This window comes from Festucalex cinctus, chromosome 11, assembly GCF_051991245.1.
Source record: "Festucalex cinctus isolate MCC-2025b chromosome 11, RoL_Fcin_1.0, whole genome shotgun sequence".
Classification (NCBI taxonomy): domain Eukaryota; kingdom Metazoa; phylum Chordata; class Actinopteri; order Syngnathiformes; family Syngnathidae; genus Festucalex; species Festucalex cinctus.
The window spans coordinates 15983104-16005675 of NC_135421.1; the positions used below are offsets into that span (position 1 = coordinate 15983104).

Here is a 22572-nt window from a genome sequence, read left to right on the forward strand (position 1 = left end):
AAAAATATGTCCGAAAAAGTCTCTTGGACCCGTGCCTGAAACAGAACAGGAAGGTTTAAAGTGGCCATTTTGGGAGACATTTTAAATGCTAAATATAAATACCCTGAACTCTGTATACCAGTCTCAGCAAAGGGCACACAAAAATTTGGAGGACATAGCAAAAATATGTCCGAAAAAGTCTCTTGGACCCATGCCTGAAACAGAACAGGAAGTCAGACATTTTGGTTAAAGTGGCCATTTTGGGAGACATTTTAGACATTTCCTGGAAAAAAAACAAGTGTCCCAAAGACGTATTTATACGTTTTGTTTTTTTTATGCTAGATCATACAAAAGGCTTTGCAGCCCCTCAACTGCAAAGAACGGTTGCAGAAATGGTAGTTATTACATGAACGGCCAGCAGGTGGCAGCAGAGCAAAGGAGATCAACCAGGGCAATGCTGATAAAAAGCTCAATTACTCACAATTCTAAATAGATTTGTGAATAATTGATGACATTTAGTTATATTCTCATGCTAATTGCTGCAAAACGGAAACAGATAGAAATATACTTTTTTTCCAGATGAAAGAAGAGACTTTAATCTTTCTTTTTGGTAGGTTTGATGTTTTTATAGCAATAGAACACAACATTCTGTGGGCCTTGCAAAATCAGTCAAAATCCAGTAAAACAGCTGGGAGCGAACGGGATTGTTTCTGTGAAAATGGCTGGGAGCAAATGAGTTTTAAAAAAGTCGACCAGCCCATCGGCCATCTGCCCTCTGTGCTAGATGGCCAGTCCAGCCCTTGCATGTATCCTATTTGATTCTTTATCCAGCTCTGATGGTCGCCAAATTAAAAAAAAAAAAAAAAAAAAAAAAAAAAAAAAGTAACTTGATGCGTGATAAAATAATTATGAGATTCAAATTGTTTACTTTTTTTTTTTTTTTGCTAGTTTGTTTTGAAAGTATGCTTACAGTCCTGATTCTCTTAAAAAAAAAAAAATAAATAAAAAAGCCTCTAATTTGTTCCTTTATTTGCATTACATGTTTGCGCTGGTTTACGAATCAAACTTTTTTTTTTTTTAAATGTACATTATTATTTTTTAAATTATTATAACACTTCATCAGAATGTAGCAACGATCGGTTTGCTATAATAAAATACTTTGACGACTTTTTTTTTTCTTTCTGTCTTGCGTCTCAGCATGAGCTCAGCAGAGAGAGAGAGAGAGAGAGAGAGAGAGAGAGAGAGAGAGAGAGAGAGGGAGGAAGTTTTTTTGGCGTGTCTCCAAGGCGTGGAACAAGTGCGCCTCCCTTCCCTTCCCTTCCCCTTTGGCCGGCTGCTGCTGTTGAGCGTATTCATAGTTCGGGGTTTGGGAGCTCGGGCTAGTTTTTAAAAAGCCGAAGCAGCTCGCAAGTTGATCAGTCTGCTCGGGAGCCTCAACTGGAGAAAGTAGCGCTAATTGAAGGGGGGGTGTTTTGGAGTTCGGATTTGTTTTTACTGCTTTTTCTGTCATCCCCTTCTGAAATACTTTTTTTTGTTGTTGTTGTTGTCTTCCATCATTTTGCAGGTTTTAAACTTGTTCAAGTCTCCAATTAAGGTGCTTTTTTTTTTTGTTGCTTTTGTTTTGAATGAGATAAGCAACACTACTCGGATAAAAGGCTCTCGGCTTTATCTTTTAAGACTGGATTATCTGATTGAGGCATTGTGCTTCATTAAGAGCGGTCCACTTTCCCCCCCTCCCACCTCCACCACCACCTCCTCCTCCTCCTCCTCCTCCACCTCCTCCGCGATAACTCGGCGAGAACAATGTTGGGGACTTTGTGCCTGCTGCTGGCGACGCTCGCGTGGGGACTGCGCGGCGGCTGCTGCTGGGGCTCGTACGTGCCGTGCGAGCCGTGCGACGACAAGGCCAAGTCCATGTGCCCGCCGATCCCGAGCGGCTGCCAGCTGGTCAAGGAGCCCGGCTGCGGCTGCTGCCTGACGTGCGCGCTCGGCGAGGGCCAGGCGTGCGGCGTGTACACGGGGACGTGCGCGCAGGGACTCCGCTGCCTGCCGCGCAGCGGCGAGGAGAAGCCGCTGCACGCCCTGCTGCACGGCCGCGGGGCGTGCAGCAACCAGAAGGGGTACAAGCCGGCGGCGCACCCGCCCCCAGGTGAGGAAAACTGCTTTTCGGCGCATTTGGCGACGATGTCTTTCCGTGTGCATATGGCGCGCGTGCGCCGCAGGTGGCGGTTGATGTCAAGCTGGTTGAACCCTCCCCCGTTGTGCTGCGGGTCAAATTGACCCATCAAGTTCAAGAAATATAAGTCAGTAACTTCTCACTTCGGTGATAATTGCCATTTTTGTTTTACAATTAAGTTTTGACATTCAAACTATGTTTCATGTTCCCAATTAAACCCACCTTGGGTCAAAATGACCCGTTTGAATGCCAAAGCAACAAAATGAGAGCACGAGCAACACAAATTGGCTATATTTGTTTTAAATAACGATAATGTATTGGCATCTTTACAAGTCAACCAGCCCCGGGTCAATTTATGTCTCCAATTTGATCCGCTATCAAGATCCCAGATGGTCATTTATGACATCTTAATTAAATTGCAATTAAGTTATGACATTCAAACAATGTTTCATGGCATGTTCCCAATTAAACCCACCTTGGGTCAAAATGACCCGTTTGAATGCCAAAGCAACAAAATGAGAGCACGAGCAACACAAATTGGCTATATTTGTTTTAAATAACGATAATGTATTGGCATCTTTACAAGTCAACCAGCCCCGGGTCAAATTGACCCGGGACATGTCTTCAATTTGATCCGCTATCAAGATCCCAGATGGTCATTTATGACATCTTAATTAAATTGCAATTAAGTTATGACATTCAAACGATGTTTCATGACATGTTCCAAATTAAACCCGCCCTGGGTCAAAATGACCCGTTTGAATGTCAAAGCAACATTAGTGCATGAGCAACACAAATGGCTTTATTTGTTTTTAAATGAAATGCGTAATGATAATGTATTGGCCATCTTTACAAGTTCAACCAGTCCCGGGTCAAATTGACCCGTGACATCTATCCAATTTGATCCTCTATCAAGTTCCCTGGTGGTCATTTATGAGATCTCAATTGGCTTTTATTTATTTATTTATTTATTTTAAACATGCCCTGGGTCAAATTGACCCATAATTATTTTTCCTTTTACATTAAAAACCCAGATGGCAGCACCATCTAAAAGAGAGCTTAGTGGGGAAAAAAAAAAAAAAAAAAGTGTCATAATGGGATACATGTAGATTTTTCTGGCACATTTTACATACCCGGGGACAAACTGACCCAGTAAAAATGTTGCTATAACAGAGAAACAGATGTAACCAGGGGGCCCAATCAATTAAATACCTTATTTATCTCTATTTGATAATCTATCAAGACCCCAGATGGTGGGTGAATGTAAAAAAAAAAAAAAAGTAGCCGTTAGTTTGACAGATGGCAGCCTATGAGGTGCCACCTGATTAACTTAGCGCCTTAATTTGATTTAAAACGGGCTTTTGTGCAGGTTGTTGGCCGAAACCTTAACGCGAATACGGACTGCTTGATTGGCAGCTCTCGGCTTCACTTGTTTGACTGCGAGAAAGGGAAAGGCTGTTAGAAAAGGGTTGAATTTGTGACATTTCCTGCAAAAAAATGGGCGTGGCCAACTTCTCTTAAAAAAATGGCCACACTCGGCGGGCCGTAGCTCTCAAATTCCTGCTCCGATTGACCTCAAATTTGAGATTTAGTGTTTTGCCATCACTACCAACAACCACACCAAGTTTCATTCAAATCCAAATCTGCTTGGTGCATGGAAAGACTCCGTTGAAAAACATACTTGACAAACGTATAAGTTGGTGGATTCCAGTTGATGAATATAAACATACACGGGTGTGAATGAGTTAACAATTTGTTCATACATATTGTCAGACTTGCAAAATTTCTCGCCCTCATCTTCTGTTAAAAAAAAAAAGAAGAAGAAAAATCCCAGCTGGGAATGCTTTTCATCACACTTTGAGCAGCGTAGAAGTGCACTGAAACGGAGTCAGATTACCACTAAATCGGTAGACCCCAGCGAGACGAGCGAGGCCGAGTGTGAGACAAAAGGCAGAGGAGGCAAGTTGAGCCGCCGGCTTTAAATCACGCGAAGGCATTTTCTCAAGAGTCGCAGCGGCTACGGGCACTCCAAAAGGGTTAGCAACTTGTCAGCGAGGAGATAAATAGTTTGGGAAGCGCAAAAAAGCTTTTGGCCATCAGCCCACGCTGGAGGCTTTATTGATTCTGGACTCAGTTTTGGATCTGGACTGATCTTTAGGGACGTGTGCAGCCAGCATTTATTTATTATTTGGATGTGTGTCCATGGATGTCATGTTGTAAACGAGTCGGTAAACACGACTGACCACCCGCAGCGGTATCGATAGGAAAGATCATGGTCGTGATTTGGTTTTGTGTGTCTGTGAGTGCATTACTTGTGTATCTTCCCTTTGCAAAGCAATTCCTACCCTTTAATTATGTCTCTAAATTCTCTAATATTGATCAATTGTCAACTTTTGACTCACTATTTGACTTGCCGTTACTCATTCATTTGTTTCATTTTAATGTAGGCATTTATTGTGGGAATGCTTCAGCATTCCCACACATTGTGATTTTTATTCTCCACACTTTTTTTTGCCGCCTAACAACTCGCACAAAATACATCCAATTTATACTGTTCAAATTTCAACCAGCTTCAAAAATTCACACCTCCCGGGGTATATATATCATCTGAATCCACATTACTTACAGTATTTACACAATTTAATGTTTAATATCAACTTTTCCCATTCATTTTCAATGTAAAGTATCACTTTCCACAACCACTTCCGTAAATATAACTTACCATCATTACCAGGTGTCTGATACTGTTCGTTGGCACAGTTGCTAAAGTGTATTGTCCAGTAACCAGGAGGTCATAATTTCATAATTTATCTCTCAATTTACTTCATAAGCATTCTACATGCATTCAGCTTTCAGCATTCCCACGCAATTTCTCCAGAAATTGCACTTAGTCTAGTTGACATACATGTCCGTCTGTCCATCCATCAATCTCCTGTGCAGCTTATCTTGTTGAGGGTCGGCTGATGATGGAGCCTATCCCAGATAACTAATCAAAATGTTCCTGAAAATGCTGTTACTGTGGCACCCCCCCACAAATTCTGAGGGTCTAAACTTGGGCCAAAACTCGTGAAATCTTGTACACACATCAGACCTGGCAGTATTATTAATAGTATTATTATTTTAATAGTTTATTGTGAGAGTTTTCAAAAATGTCTCCGTACCACCCCCTTACACATTTTCAACAAAGCAACATGTAGTCCGCCATTTTGAATCATAATCAACATCATTTTATCAATCCGTTTGGTGGGGAAATGGGTCAATTTGAACCCGCATGAGTACAAAACTGAACTGGCACAGGGGAGCTTTTTAGTTGTGGGGTTGCAGCTGTGGCTGTTCTTATAAGCTATACCAGCTGAGCAAGGTAAACACAGGGAGGGAGTGGGAGGAGCTCAAGTGTGCACAAGACTCAGGAGGCCATGACAGCAACTAGCAGCAGGTTTCAAATGTTTCTACTCAGCCTTCTTGTGTGACTTAGTGGAAGCAAAGACATATCTGCATTGGGAGTTGTGAGTTGCTAAATTCTCCATCATAGCCCTCCTAGGAGTTATTGCCCCCCCCAGCCTAGAAAGCTTGCCAACAGATATGACTTAGCGGCAGCAGGCGACTTTCTGAAAGGACCTTTTAGTTCCAGCCAAGAAACAAAAGATGATTTGGGAGTGCTTCCAAATCCGGCATACTTGACTCGCAGATAAAAAAGAAAGACGACGAAACAAGACACCTTTTCCTCTGCCATTGACTCCGTGGCGACACAGTCCAGGGTTTACCCCTGCCTCCGGCTTGGGAACATTTGTCATGTGGGTCTTCTGCAAGACGTGCACGTCGCTGATCTGGAAATATTTAGCTTGCATTCTTTTTTAAATTAACATTACACTTAATAGTGCGCTTCCATCTAGTGGTCTACAGTGGAACTACACATGAAATAAATGGAAGGCAGAACAAAATACAGGACCGCGAACGGAGAACCCGCAATGGAGGGGGGGGGGGGGGGGGGGGGGAGATTACTGTAACTATAAACAAAAATCAGGGGGTGTCAATTACAATTGTTTGTTTTTTGTTTTGCTATTTGCCGTGAGGCTTCTTGGCCCCTTATAGTCGCAAAGAGTGAGACGTATACAAACGTTTTTGATTGATTGACGATTGTTGTTCCACCTTAAATATACTGTTTTTCTTCTTGCGGGACAGTTACAATAGATGAACCGACAAACAAGGTAGGGGTAGTGTAGTGTAGTAGAACCCCCCTACCCCCCACGCCAAGAACCTTCTACTGTCTGACCCCGGGTTTTCACTGACTGCGGTTGCGGTGCGGTTGCGGTGCGGTGCGTCTTGACTGCGTGCTCCGGACGGGTCAATTTTTTTGTCAATCCACACCGGCTCCGCACAGCTGCGGTCCGGCAGCTCCGTCGCCGCCCACTTCCCAACGTGTCTCGCGGGACCGTGCGCGCGCGATCATGTGGCATTTCACAACGACAAACATACAGAAAGTCTGTGCTTCTTCTGCTATGAGATTCCATGCAGCATCTTTTTTTTGGTTGTCCTTGTAAAGTATATTAATAACGAGAGTCGGGTCAGTGCGTGCTCAAGGCGAGCGCCACTCTTTATTTCTGTCTTCCGCGTCCGGCTGCCGCTCAGTACGGCAAGCGAGACGGGCACAACAAGCAATCGCGAACATCAAACTCACAATACATTACAGTCCTTATAAAAAGGATGTGCCGTGTCATATATTATTTTGTGGTTTTCCACCTCCAATTTATTAAACCTCTCCGCGTCCATGTTCGCTGGTGTCTAAACCGTGAATGAGCACATGGCCCGGCGACGCCCACGTCACGTTCTGCTGATAAGCTTGCGAAATACGAGCTGGCGAGTGTTTTATTCTGAAAGGTAACCGGAAATTTATTTTGAAACTGCGTCGGTCTTCCTGTCCCGCTCGATGTGTTTTGTGCTAGCTTGCCATTTGCCGGAGGCCTACCGCATGCGGCGTCCGGCAAAAATAGAAAATAGGCTATCCTTGCGGAAGGCTTGCGGCACGCCGCAGGCCTTCCGCAGTCAACACGCAACGCACCCGCAAGCGGTGTAGACTGCACCATTCGAATGAATGGAATCTAATTGCTTGCGGCGCCGCACCGCACCGCAACCGCACCGCAACCGCAACCGGTGAAAACCCGGGGTGACAGCTTCATGACAGACTCGTCCAAGTGGAAAGTGTCAAAGTGGCTTTTTATCCGTCTGTCTCACCTTGAGCACCCAAGTGCGTGCGGCTCAAGCTTAGCGTGCCGCTGCAGGTACTAGAGTTTCTGAAAAAGGTCTCCGGGTTCAAGTTGGGAGTGCGTGACCTGACCCTGCCGTGAGAAAGAAAAAAAGAAACAAGTCATGGAAAATGTCATGCCAAAGTCACACATACGCTTTTTGACAGTGATATTTTTATATCGAGTTACATTGTCATCGCGGTGACACACGATCCGGCCCGAGCCGTCGCTGCTTAACAAATCGTCTCCTGGACACGCACGAGTTGCCGGCAAACATGCGTGGCAGGATTTGCTGAATTCAAGCCTTTTGAATAGAACTTATTTCGAACATGTTCACATCATATGTGGAATCGGTGGCAGTTTTTTTCTCAGTCTGGTGTCAGTCTAGGTCAGGATGGACTCTGGATTTTTGATCAAGACCAGTCGAGACCAGGTCAGTACTTCTGTAATCAGTGAGAAACGTAGAATGCAGGTGCTGCGCTGCCTTCCTGGTTGGTGTACTATTTCAAAAACAACATGGCAGAATTAGTTTCTGTTGCAAACATAGGTAAACAAAAAAGTATACTCCTGGTCGTTTTGTTCTGTTTTTATAGTGATTTTTCTTTGATTATACAGTCTTGGTCTTTTCTTGGTGTCAACACTTTTAGAAATGAAGATTAGAAATGAAGTCTCATTCATCAACATGAAACGGCCGCGAAAGAGTCTCCAAGACCAGGTCGGGAATGTTGGTTCAAAGCAGCCTTTTTGAGCAAATTTCTTGGCTCCAACCGATAAACACATAAGAGGGAATTCATGAAATTAATCCCTAATTGGAGGTAATGTTAATTTCACCAACAAAAACTAGACAAAAATCATTTCATCAACACACATTTTTCCATCGGACTAAAACTAGACTAGACTAGACTAAAACCCTCATTAATAAATAATAATGGGACTAAATCAGTATGCATTTTCCTCGACGAATGAAGACGAGACAAAAATCCTTCACTTAATAGTTTAGTTATAACTTAACATATATCCAACGGCTATAACGTTCCAAAAATAATTAGGGATGTAACAATAATGGCAATATCATGATATCGCGATATTAAAATTGCCACACAATATCGTCGTCGTCATGTCACGATATTAAACACAGCACATCTGTTACCAAAAAAGTCAGGTTGATTTCCATTTGTGCAGTTCTAGCATCCTCTGGTGGCTAGTTCTTTAGTGGAGTTGAATTTTCACAAGGCATGTTTTGGCCCTTCTATGTTTAAAATCCAGGATAATGGTCAGATGAAGAGGAACATATGATTGTGAAAATAGACTATATATATATATATATATATATATATATATATATATATATATATATATATATATATATATATATATATACATATGGACTAACTGTGACTAACTGTGATAAAAACTAGTAACAAGCATGACTTGAAATTGGACTAAGACTGCATTTAAAAAATGGCAGACAAAATTAACACTAATCTTTTATGTCTGTCCTATTTTGGAAGCAATAACATCACGCAGTTATTTCCAGAAATTATAAAAGATGAAATTAAAAAAACATTCAACATCACTTATCCATATGTAAGTGCATTGCTTTGGTGAGTAAAATGTCCCTTAACACGTGGTGTGGTGTTTCTGGTGATATCACATTGCCCGGTTGCACCCAGTAATTGCGCCTTGTGGTTGACGGCTAACCCGAGACCAAGTTTTCGTCCGTCAATGCGGCTCATTAGGAAGCTAAATTTAGATGTGGGATGAGACCTCAGACCAAAATTTGGCAGAAAGGGCAACTCACATTTTCTGATAATGTCCTTTTTGACATGACTAAATACAACACGGACACGGAACATTTATTTGCAAGCTGTAAAAAGGTCAAAAGTTGTTTGTTCCGCAAAGCCGTTTTTTTTTTTTCCTTCACGGAACAAACGCGCATCCTCTTGTTTATTTTGTGTTCGGCCATTTCTGAGCATTTGATTGTTCCAGATGCATTCAGAAAACAAAGCAGGAAACTTTTTGATTGTGGTAAACATTTGCTTGCACAATACCATATGAAGAGTTGCTTCCTGTGAAACGAGAAGCTGACTTGAGACCATTCAAAAGTACTGAACAACAGGAATTCTAATCAACGCAGGGGATCTCGTTACCTTGCTCGAACCCCAATCATGGATATTCTAATAGTTCTCTCATTTACTTGCCTTATAGCCATTTAATTAACACTTACGGTGAGGTTGCGGGTCAAACTGACCCCTTTCAGGTTAAAAGAAATTAAATTTTAAAGTCAAAAGTTGTTTGTTTTGGTCTATCACTTGGTTCGGCTGAAGTGAGGTCAATAAAAGCAATTCAACTCGTCAATGTCACATTGTGTTGTCAACTGTTCTTTTGAATTTGTAATGTTTCGGATAATTTGGCATAATTGAAAATACGCTCATTATTATTATTATTATTTTTATTTTTTTACAATATTGTGACCGTGTATCGCCAACCTCCCCCTCCAATATCATGTCATGGATGAAGGTGTGTGGTGGATAGACCCAAAGGCGGAGAAGCATCACGGGAAGAGGACTGAGAATAACTTGATTGATCACAAAGATAGTGACGGACATGACGGGACGGAACGTGAGCAGGCTGGGCATAATGTGGACAGACTTGGCATGGCATGACTTAGCCGAACGTGGAGACTTGAGTTGACGTGGACAGACTTGAGTAGACGTGGACAGACTTAAGTGGACGTGGACAGACTTGAGTAGACGTGGACAGACTTGAGTGGACGTGGACAGACTAACAGACTTGAGCAGATGTGGACAGACTTGAGTAGACGTGGGCAGACTTGAGTAGACGTGGACAGACTTGAGTAGATGTGGACAGACTTGATTGGACGTGGACAGACTTGAGTAGACGTGGACAGACTAACAGACTTGAGTAGATGTGGACAGACTTGATTAGCCGTGGACAGACTTGAGTAGATGTGGACAGACTTGAGTAGACATGGACAGACTTGAGTGGACGTGGACAGACTTAAGTAGACGTGGACAGACATGAGTGGACGCGGACAGACTAACAGACTTGAGTAGATGTAGACAGACTTGAGTAGATGTGGACAGACTTGAGTAGATGTGGCATACTTGAGTGGACGTGGACAGACTTGAGTGGACGTGGACAGACTTGAGTAGACGTGGAGACTTGAGTAGACTTGGAGACCTGAGTAGACGTGGTAAAACTTGACCAGATGTGGAGTAACTTGACCAGATGTGGAGAAACTTGACCAGACATTGAGAAACTTCACCAGACGTGGACACTACTAACATGGCTTAGCACACCTCAACAAAACAAGACAATGCAATGCTACCACAACGCGTGAACAAACCCCAGTGACTAAATACAGCACTAACGAGACTCTAACAAGACACACCTGGGAAACACAGCAGGCAGGGGGCACTAATTAGGTCACACATACTGGGAAGGGAAGACACACGCAGGTGGACAAGGTTAACGATAACGAGACATGGGGAGAACTCCGGACAAACACTACAAACACCTAAAACCAAACAAAACCTAACCCTATGGAACCAAAACATGACAATATCGAGATAATTATCGGATCGTGACCTTCATATCGTGATAACATCGCATTGTGATGTTTGGATATCGTTACATCCCTAGTTATACGACCAAATATTTACCAAAAGTACTATTTGTTACCTAGTGAATTTCGCACAACATTTGAACAGTCTCTATTGAGTGTGAATGTGGCAGAATTGTATGCCACAAATATTTTTTTATGGCTGCAGTCGAACTCTGGATGAGCATCTTCAGCGTGCTTCAGGTAGCCCGCTATATAAAAAAAAAAAAAAAAAAAAAGGAACCTTACAGGGTCGGTGTTCAACTCAGCCGAGGACTGGACAGAAGCCAAGTGAGCCGAGTCATGTGCTTCTCCGACCGATTACTTGAGCTCAAAGACATGCTGACGTCTACCCACCCCCTCCCACACCAGTTTCAAGATTTCATTAGGACACCAGTAGCTAAAGAAGGCTGCACCTGATACGTCTCTCTTTAAAAATTAACATCCGCACATAATTATGCTTCATAAATAACCCACGTTTCTGCCCGACAATTGTGCACACAAGCGTCCGTTGAATTTTTCGCTTTAGCAGGACAACCAGTACTGTTAAAAAAAATAATAATATATTGGAATTCCCAGAATGACAAGGTGTTATGTCCGGCCTTTGACAGAGCTCCGCATCTGAAATTACATCTTTTTTTCAGATGCAAGTGAAGCAGTGAATAAAGCCTCCCGTTTAATCGCAACCGTGGCTAGGATACGATAATTATAGGGAGAAACGAGCCCGAGGGCCCGTGTCATGTAAGGCGTGACGTTAGTAAAGCCATCCTCTCGGATTCAGACGGGCTCTTTAATATTTCAAGATAAAAGTTTTACATAGCTGCAGTATGAGCCGGAGGTGTGAACTAAACCGTTTTCCATGGAACTCTTGAGATTGTGTCTTAGCCATAGTGTTAATTTGATGCGCCATTCTTAAATTTAGTCTCAGTTTTAGTCTAGTCTCAGTCATGCTTGTTAGTTTTTAAATCATAGTTAGTCAACCTCATCCCGTTTTTATTTAGTCAATTTTTAGTCGACTATCTTTACATCCCTAATAATCATACACTGAGCACGATATATATATATATATATATATATATATATATATATATATATATATATATATGTATATATGTTCATATCGTGATAATATCGTATCGTATCGTGATGTTTAGATATCGTTACATCCCTAATAACCATACACTGTGTACGAGAAACTAAGTAAATAAAGGTTTTCAGCGGCAGTCAGGGGTGGGGGTGCACACGGGAATGTTTGTTGGACATATTTATATTTAGCAAGTAATAGCCGTGTCGTCTGGGAGGGAGACACAGGGACACATCCAAACACAAACCCAAGGCCTGCCAAGTCATGAGTTGCGAGATTAATTTCAAAGAGATGGCTGTGCAGAAGCCAAAGACCCAATTCCGGTAATCACCTTGTCCCCCCCACCCCGGTTCCCCTCCCCTGCCAGAAACTCCAGACACTCAAGCTGTGTCAGGCTCTTTGAACATCAGTTCCTCGTGGCTCGTGTCCCCCGTTGCCTTTCTCCATGGTAACCACGGGTATAACCGGTGGGCACATCGTACTTCGCCAACCTATTGTCTCACTTCTTTGCCCGCGAAAACAAATGTGACCAAACAGCAGTTGGCCACTGGCCCGCAGCCGGCGTTCGTCTCCGGTTCAGTGCGTCTGGCCCCTTTTGCACCGCAGCGGGTTTCCTTGTCAGATAAATATAACCGAGGTCATCCACTGGCACATCGTCGCTGCAAGCTAGTCAAGGTCTGGCAAAGTCCCCACAATAACCAACTTGTGGTGCAACTAAGCCAAGGAGGGGGGTGCTTCTTTTTGTAGCCTCAAAGCACTTCTGCTCGGGCTGATGGCTTATCCAAGCTGAGCCTTAAAGAACTCAGTGAGTGGTGGGTAGGAGGGGGTTAAGGATAAAGCACTATCCTATCGAGACCTTTTTCTGGAATCTATCGTATGGTCCTTGAATCAGCTATCAGACATGAACACTTACTATTGTGAGTGTCATTTGTACCCGAGAGCTGAGTCCAATATTTTCTATTTAACGGCACGCTAGTGAAAATAGGATGCATGGGGGTTATACACCACCGTAAAAGGCACGCAGGATCAGGGTTTTCCTGGCTCAAAATGGGGCAGAGGTATCATGGGTGACTACCAGTACAGTGGTACCTCCACTTACGAAATTAATTGGTTCTGGAAGAAAGTTCTTAAGTAGAAAATTTTGTAAGTAGAGACGCATTTTCCATGTAAATGCCCTAATCCGTTCCAAGCCTCCCAAAATTCAGACATAAATGTTTTATAAAGCATAAAAATGCATCAAAACATGTAACAAATAAAGTTACAATTAGATTATTGCACAATAAATCAGAGTTGTGCATAATGTAAAAAACACAGAATAGAGTAAAGAATAAAAATGATGGTCATTTACCTTTTTAACTGCTTTCTTCATCGTTTTTTGCCCTCTTTGGTTTATGTTCTCTCTCAGAAGTGTTTTTTTTTTTTGTTTTTTTTTTTTAAACAATCCTTCGGAAATGTCCAAGGCAAACCTCATCTTAGTGAGCAAACGCCCGACTGGTGAACACTTTCTGGGCGATTCTTTTAAACAAATTCTGAAACTTCATGGAAACTTCCGGTATGGCGAGGCATCTTTTTTCCCAAAAAAAAAAAAAAAAAAAGGCCCGTCTCGTCGTAATTAAAAACTTACTGTGCCTTCATCAATCACCAATTGTTTGAATTTTTGCACAAATTCGTTGGCCGTTAGTTCATACATTTACGAAAAACGGAACACCTCGTGGGCCGCGGGATGAATGATGAGGACGCTGTATAGACACCAATCTAGTGTACGCTCATAGATACCTATGGTAGAGGTTCCTCTTAGCCAATGGGATGCCAGAAAGATGCACAAACACCAATCTAGTATTTACGCTCATAGATACCTATGGTAGGAAATAGCCATAGCCGAAAGTATTTTGCGTTCGGTAATGTATTTTTACCTTTCGTATCTAGAAATTTCTTTCGTAACAAGGCAATATTTTCCCGTTGAGGCGTTTCGTAACTCAAAAATTTCGTATGAAGAGACATTCGTAAGTAGAGGTTCCACTGTACTAGTCTTATTTTAAGGTGTCGGTACTTTCCGTGTTCACAGATACCATTATGGGCCACCCTCCTGCAGTCATTTTACGATCAGGGACGAGAAATTAGATATTATATGAATACAAAAGTTGCCATTAATGGTTGCCATGTTTTAACTACACTCATTAAAACTTCAACCACTAGTACATATCATATTGTAAATATAGTTCAGCGTTGTTGTAAAAAACTATTATATTTATTATATATACTGTATATTTATAACTTTGGTGATGGCTGGAGCGCATTACTTCTTCCTCGTAACCAGGAAGTGGGTGTGCACAGCTACATGATCTGTTTCTTCTTCGGTACATTAAAGTTTAAAAGAAAAAACAAAAAACAAAGAAAGCTGTTTCTTCTTCGGTTGCTGCTTCAGGTCTTTCCGGTGCACCGCTGTTGATATAGCGCCCACATAATGGTGCAATACTGCAACTGCAGTTAAAATACGTTTAGGTGGAGGTGGCCGCCTCTGAATTTTGTAAACAGGAAAAGCCCTGAGGATGATAAACATATTGTTAATAAATGAATACACTCTTTGAAATTGGCAACAGGGAAAAGCCGCACAGTCCCTCAAGCCTCCAGTTTGTTTATCAAGAGTGTCAGGAAGGAAATATAATGTCTTGGTCTTGTCTCGATGTCGACCTGCAAAAAATCTTGCTCTTGTCTCAGTCTCGAATCACTCCCTCGTCTCGAAAATGTCTTGGTCTCGGTTGGTGTTGTTTTGACCACACAAGCTCATTAAATCCATTACTGTTTCAATCAATATTTGTTACTGGTTTCATGTACTGTTGTTCACTTACTCTTTATTAATTTTTGCTTTCTAATGGGTCATTTTGTCCCGTAAAATAACAGAAGCAAAACTCAACTTGGTGCATACTAACAGCTTCTCATGCACTTTTCTTTGCACAGCATACTTTCACTCGCGGCTTCAGGGAAACAAGGCAGACACCCGATGAGCTGTTTGAACAGATGTTGATCTTAAACGAAGAGAGCGGGTGCGTTTGACAGCAGATTTCTGGGAGAAATGTTTATTTTGGAAGGCCCGTGTCAGCTGTCATTGATCAGCTGTTGATTGAGCTTGATTGGTTCAGCAAACACAAGTGAAAGAACACCTGCCGCTGCGTTTTGTGGCCCAACTTCCAAGCAATGCGTTTTAGTAAACAAATTTACCAGTCACCGGAGCAGCTTTGATGACAATGAGAAATCCTACATGTCCAAAAAGTGGACAAATCATGACATGCCTCGCCGTTTCACGTTTTTTTACAGTGTTTTTTTTTTTTTTTTTTTTTACGTGCTTTTTGGTTTATTTTCTTTTTTTGGTCTTTGCGTGGCCGTATCTCTCGAACCCTATGTCCGACCGGGGATTTATGTGCACCGGGGACATACGAGCATCTGCAGATTCATCTCGACGAGACCTTTCCAATGGTGTATGTCCCGTCGCTCCACAACATTGCATTCCGGAGACAGAAAATACATACTGTGCTGTATAATAAGTAAATTTAAAACAAAAACAAAAACAAAAAGCATACTTTTAATGGGAAAAAAATAACTAAATGAAAAAAAGAACAAATGATGAATGAAAAAGCATTCATAATAAGTAAAAATCCTAAAACAAAAAAATCTATATAATAAATGAAAAAATATATATACTGTTGTGCTGTATACTGTCATATATATATAAAAAAAAAAGTACTTTTAATGGTAAAAAATGACTGTAAATGAAAACATATATGATGAATGAAAAAGCACTTATAATAAAGTAAAAATCAGCCCAAAATGAAAAAAAACATATATAATAAATGAAAATATATATATAATTAGTGGGATTTTTATTTTTTATTTTTTTTATTGATGTGGATTTCCATTATTGCGGGTAGTTTTTGGAATATAACACCCACGATAAATGAGGGAACATGGAGTGTGTGTGGGGGGGTGTGTGTGTGCGTGTATATATATATATATATATATATATATATATATATATATATATGTGTAGTCAGAGAAAAAACTCACAAATTTCCAAAACAAAAAAAAAAACGAACAGAAAAAAGTAATGTAACATTATAAAGTGGTGAATTTGCGAGGGAAAAAAAAAAACCATAGAAATTTACGAGAGAAAAAAACTTTGTGCCATTAAAATTCTCAATTTTGTGAAATTTCGGGATGGATGAGGCAGCCCGTGTTAAAGTCACATCACAGGCCGCGATGTTCGATTTACATTCAGTATCACCAGAGCGGAAGCATGTAGATGCTAAACAATAAAGGGCTAAGCATCGATCCCTGCGGGACTCCACATGTTATATATATTTGTCTGTCTGTCTGCTTTTAGACCGCGAGTCTCGGGAGCACGAGGACACCATGGCCACAGAGATTACGGACGAGCTGCAGCCGGCAAAAGTTCCGCTCCTGACCAAAGACATTGTCAACAGTAAAAAAGTTCACGCCATGCGCAAGGAGCTGAAGCGGAAGCTGGGCAAGCAGCGCTCCATGGGCTCCCCGATGGACTACTCCCCGCTGCCCATGGACAAACACGAGCCGGAATTTGTGAGTGGGCAGAGAAATTGGCTTGGAAACAAACGAATGTAGTTTTCAGTTTGTCAACTTTTTGCCGTTTCAATTTTTTTTCAGGGGCCCTGCCGGAGAAAACTGGACGGCATCATTCAGGGAATGAAAGACACGTCTCGAGTCATGGCGCTCTCTTTGTACCTTCCCAACTGTGACAGAAAAGGATTCTTCAAACGCAAACAGGTGACTCTTCCTCCTTTATATCCGTATACTTTCAACGTTACTTGAATATGTAGCGACGGTGATTCCCAACCACATCCTCCATTTGCCGCAGGAAATGATCCATTTCAACCTCACTGATGACTGCCAGACATTTTCAAGAATTTTGACTGGATAGTGTGATCTGTCGTTTTATTCTCTCACCAGAGAAAAGTTAGAAATAATCAAAATCAAATGCAAATAAACCGTATGGAAAGTGTAAACCATGTAACGGTGTTAGCATGCACTCCTTAAACTACCAGGTAGTGTTAATTTTATCCACCGTTTTTAAATTTAGTCTGTTTTAGTCCAATTTCAGTTACGCTTGTTAGTTAACCTCATCCCATTTTTATTTAGTCCATTTTTAGTCAACTATAAATATAGCATTTTAGTCTTTATTTTAGTCCAAGAAAACGTCATTTTATTCGTCTAGTTTTAGTCAACAAAAAACTGTCAACTTTTTAGTCTAGTTTTCGTCAGAACAACCATTTTACCCCTGTATATTTTTTCAGCAGATTATATTGAACCTTTTTCAGATCTAAAACTAGAGATTTTACAAAATCATATCATTTTCATCTCGTTTTTGTTCATGAACTAAAATGTCCATAGATTTTAGTCCAATTTTTATTAAGTGAAGGAAAATTTGGTCTCATCTTCATTAGTAGACAAAAAAATACATACTGATTTAGTCCCACTTTATTAATGAGGGTTTCAGTCTAGTCTAATCTAGTTTTAGTCCGGCTAAAAATGTGTGCTGACGAAATTATTTTTGTTTAGTTTTTGTTGACGAAATTAACACTATTATACTGTATATTTATTTCCTGATCACATTTCACATTTGGGTCGTACAGAAGACTTAAATGCGCATGTAACTGATGGCAGAATGCAGAATTAACTTGTTTCCAGGGAAACATCAAATAAGATCCGCGTTCAACTCGGCAGGCCAAATGAGTCAAGTTGAGGACTGAATGTTTGTTGAATATGTGAATGTTTGGCCGCAACTTGTTTTTACGGCAATTTGACTCTTAAAAAAAAATAATAATAAAATAAAAAATCCTGTTTCTGGTCCCACAGTGCAAGCCGTCCCGCGGCCGCAAGCGAGGCATCTGTTGGTGCGTGGACAAGTACGGCGTTCAACTCCCCGGCACGGATTACAGCGGCGGAGACATTCAGTGTAAAGACCTGGAGAGCACCAATAACAACAATGAGTAAAAGACAAAAAAAACAACACATGGACCACAATCAAACGCCCTCCGACTCCCCCCACCAATCCCAAATCTACAAGACGCACGGCCCACATTTCCTCTCCCGTCTCAACCTCAAGAGTTTTGAACGAACCCTCCTGTTACGTTTGAGTCTCAGGAACAGCAATTTTATTTTCCCGGGTCAGTTTGACCCGGGCGAGCGGGCGGTGTGGGGGCATGTTCTCGTTAAATTGCAAATCTGTGAAAAATGAATTGATTACACCGTATTAAACCATCTTTCATACCGGTAAAAAAAGATGACTGAACGTGGGTCAATTTGACCCGGAACATAACAGGAGGGTTGAAATTTGTTTTGTAAGTAATGTTCAAAAATGAAAAGAACACCTGTATATTTTTTTTTTCTTGTCTGTTAATTGACCAAACGCTTATGAGGAGGGGGTGGTAAAGTCCCAAAATATCCCTTTGGCTGCGGCTCACGGGACCCCTCGTACAAGCCGGAAATATATGCACATAATGGATATAGTTTTATAACTGGGGTTGGGGGGGTTGGGACAGTGCAGCAGATGTACTCATAAACTGCATATATAAATTGAAATATAGAGCCCCAAACAAGTCATGGGGGGGTGGGGTTGACATTTGCAATCACAGTATTGATATGTGTGCACAAAAAAAAATTATATATATATATATATATATATATATATATATATATATATATATATATATATATATATATATATATATATATATATATATATATATATATATATATATATAAAGACGATTTGATACGGTTATCAATACGAGCGGTGTGAAACGATTCAAAGGAGGAACGATTTGATTCATGACAAAATTCGATTCGATGGCATCCGGCTCAGTTTGAGAGGGCATAATGCAATAAAACTTTTGTCGCCGTTTTGCATACATGTGAATGAGCTTGTCACTACTGTCAAGTGTGCCATTTCATTCAATTCGGTATCGTATTTCGATATATTTTAAAAGTGGAACGGTTAGATCTGTTTCAATTCCACGCACTCTTATCTTTTGAATCCAACCAGTTTTTTGTTACACCTTTTATATTAGCGGCGTACCGTTCGATCGGCCCTGATTTTCTTAATTTTGGGGGATCTGCAATGGGCCGATTCCTTTGAAAATAAACCGATCTTTTCCACCCATCTCACCTCTCTCCTTAGAGGTCCGAAAAAGTATCCTCTTCTGCTGACATGTTAAATTGGAATTTATTTTTATTTGAGAGAAATACTTAACTGTGCAGTTAAAACAAACTGTTCGTGTTATTATTAGTATTATTATTATGAAAAAAAATTGGGATCTTCAAAAAATCAAAATCGGCAGGTCAGACTTTTTAAACGATCGGGGATCGGCCGGAAAAGTGGGATCGGTTGCACCTCTAATATATACACACACACACATATATATATATATATATATATATATATATATATATATATATATATATATATATTGATTGACAGAAGGGATCAATCAGAACTGTCAATCGGCACGATTGAAAACACGTGACAGGGACACGCTGCAGCAGTTCTTTTGGTTCTGTTCTTGTGTCGGAGCACTTAAACAAAATTGGAGTAAAATTCTTGGATGTGTGTAAGTTCATCATCATCAAGTCAATCGAAATCGAGTGTGCTTGTTCAACACGTGGACGTTTACAGTGTGAGTGCGTGCTACGTATTAGCCTGCTTTGCTGTATAATGGAGTGAGCCTATTACGGAGAAAAAAAAAGAAGAAGAATGTCATTTCATTTCTCTCGTGTGCTGTTTTTTTTTTTTTTTTTGTCACAAGTACTGCTCGGAGACAGCTCTCCGTTGTAAATTGATGTTTGACGTGGAGCGTTTGGCAACGTTAACGGGAGACGCCGATCGTTACAAGTGGCGCTTTGACCATGTAGCTAGCCTGAGATGCCAACTGTGCCTATTTTGAGCAGACGCTGCCAAGCGGGGGCCCTGACTTACCCGGTGAAATAAAAGAAAGCAAGAAAGGGAAAAAAAAAATGCTTTTCACCTGACGGGATTCACTTTTTGAGTTTTTGAATCGAGTGCAAAATCAAACAAACAAAAAAGTCAGGAGTGGCGCTTCCTCTGTTGCACGTGTAAAGTGTTGTTTTGTTTGTGCTTTTTTTTCCCCCCGAGTCATGTTCCTTTTCCCTTTGGTGTTGATATGGAAGATGGAACTGTCAATGTGGAGTAAATATTTTAGACGGGAAAAATACGTTTGAATGTATTGGAGTATGTTTGATAGTATTTGAATTAGAGGGTGACCACGGGAGTGGACTTTCACTCCCACAGAAAAAAAAAAAAAAAAAAAAATCCTGTCCCATCCAAGGGTTATTTTAGTTGACTAAACCTAACGTAAAAACTAAAACTGTAATTTCGTTAACTAAATAAAAATGAAAAATTACTGCTTATCATTAGATACGAGTTAAAAAAAACTACATTTTATGTTTACAAAACTAAAACTAACTATAATCATAGCACAAGGTCCTTTGTTTTAGTCTGTGGTTATTAATTTAATGAGTGAGCCGGAATAAAGACATTTGAAAGTTGTGTCACACAGAAGTGACGTCATCGAGCAGCAGCCAATAGAAAAGCACCTTCATATGACGTCGCTCCCATGCTGTTTTTTAAATATTGCGCACAAGTCATACACATTTAAAAAAAACAACAAAAAACTAAAGCTAATACTGAAACTAAAACTGAACTAAATTAAGCATTTATTAAATAACTAAAACTAATAAAAACTAAAATAACCACCCTGAAAACGAATTAAAACTAAATACATTAAAAAAAACAATACTCAAAACAAAATCAAAACTAACTAAAGAAAAATTCCAAAACCATAATAATTACCCTGCAAACGACTCCTGCTCCTGTTCAGAATGACTTCCACTCCTCTCCCATTATATTAGACATCAGCTACATTAAAAAAACAAAAAAAAACAAAAAAAAAAACACCACCATCAGTCCGAGTTTTATTTCCCCCGTCCTACTCAACAATCCCGTTCCCGTAAACTTTTCTTCTGTTCCGTCCAAATCCCGGGATTAAAGGTCAAGTTAAGGTCAAGATGTCCCATCCTGCGAAATTCCCCCCAAAAATGTCAGCCTCCAATTTGAATATATTCAAACATCTTTGCAAATATGTTTAAACATACGTAAATATGTTTAAACCGTAGCATTTTCAACGGAATGTGTATTGACTTGCGCAAGTAAAAAAAAAAAAAATAATAATAATTATATATTATATGAACATTATACTAGTACATATTCAAATACGTTCCAACGTGCTTGTGAATACGTTTAAATGTTGTTTCAAGACAAAACTCCACATTGGTAGTTACACGCTTCCGTACTTTGAAATATAGTCACAAAATGTTTTTGTTTTTTTTGTTTTTCCTGAGGAGGAATCCTTCTGCAAATGCAATTGTGGACATTTCAAAAGAGTCGCTCTCCGTGTGTGAATACGCCCCACCCCCACTCCCCCTAGTGCCTTCCTTTATGCAAATACATTTAAATCGTGATTATGGGCATCACACAGGTGACATTCACTTTTTTTTTCATGACAGCCCCTCCTCGCAAGGACTGACACGTGATACGGGGTCGGCGCTTGTTCAACGAGAGGAACGCGCGTGTTTTTGTGTGTCTGGTTTGATTGGAAGTGCAGTTCAACCTCCATTTTCAAGTGATAAGCTAAGTTTCATGTCAAGCTTGTTTGTTTTTTGTTGTCGTTGTTGTTACTGTTGTTGTTGGGAATGCCGATGTATATTATTGCCCGAGTGAGGGGCCTCCAGAGTTTGTTTTTAAGTTAAAGCAATAATGTTCCCCTTTTCTGTTTCAAATGAAAAAAAACAAAACAATGACGACGTTTACATGCAGTCAATAAATCAGATTAAGTTCAAAATTGCTTGCGTACGCTTATACCGATCTGAACTGCGAATCACGTTATTACGCAAATACACAATCATTTCTGCTTTTAAGTTTCTAGGGGGGGAAAAAAGGCATTATATTCATAATATTCACGACACTAATAAAGTAGTAGTGCAAACGTGTGTTGGACTTATATGTCTGTGTATATGTCCACATTTTGCGCTGTAGAGACAGAAAATAATGTGAAAACGGCGCAGAGAAAAATCGCTGAATTCGAGTTACGCTTTGCTTGGCGAGCGGCAACACAAGATGGCTGCCACGCATACAAGTAGATCCTGTACTTGACCGAGACTAAATCAAATTCCTTGTGAATACAACAGTGTTAATTTTGACAAGAAATTTTAATTTTCAGTTATAGTCTTTTGACTAAAATTCAAGTTTTAGTCATAATTTCGTCATCTTACAGTATTTTAGTTTCAATCCAATTTTAGTCGACTAAATTGGCAGTTTAGTCTATTTTCCTTCAGCATACATTTTGACTTTAATACAGAA

General features: G+C 40.5%; 1 protein-coding gene across 1 annotated transcript; it reads left to right on the forward strand.

The window, feature by feature from the left end:
* The first annotated feature begins 1332 nt into the window (after window positions 1-1332).
* Window positions 1333-18660, forward strand: LOC144030530 (insulin-like growth factor-binding protein 5). Its single transcript, XM_077536914.1, has 4 exons — window positions 1333-2128; window positions 16486-16700; window positions 16785-16904; window positions 17994-18660. Exons 1-4 carry the CDS (start codon window positions 1783-1785, stop codon window positions 18129-18131), a joined length of 819 nt encoding a protein of 272 aa, XP_077393040.1. The 5' UTR covers window positions 1333-1782; the 3' UTR covers window positions 18132-18660.
* Window positions 18661-22572: the final 3912 nt, after the last annotated feature.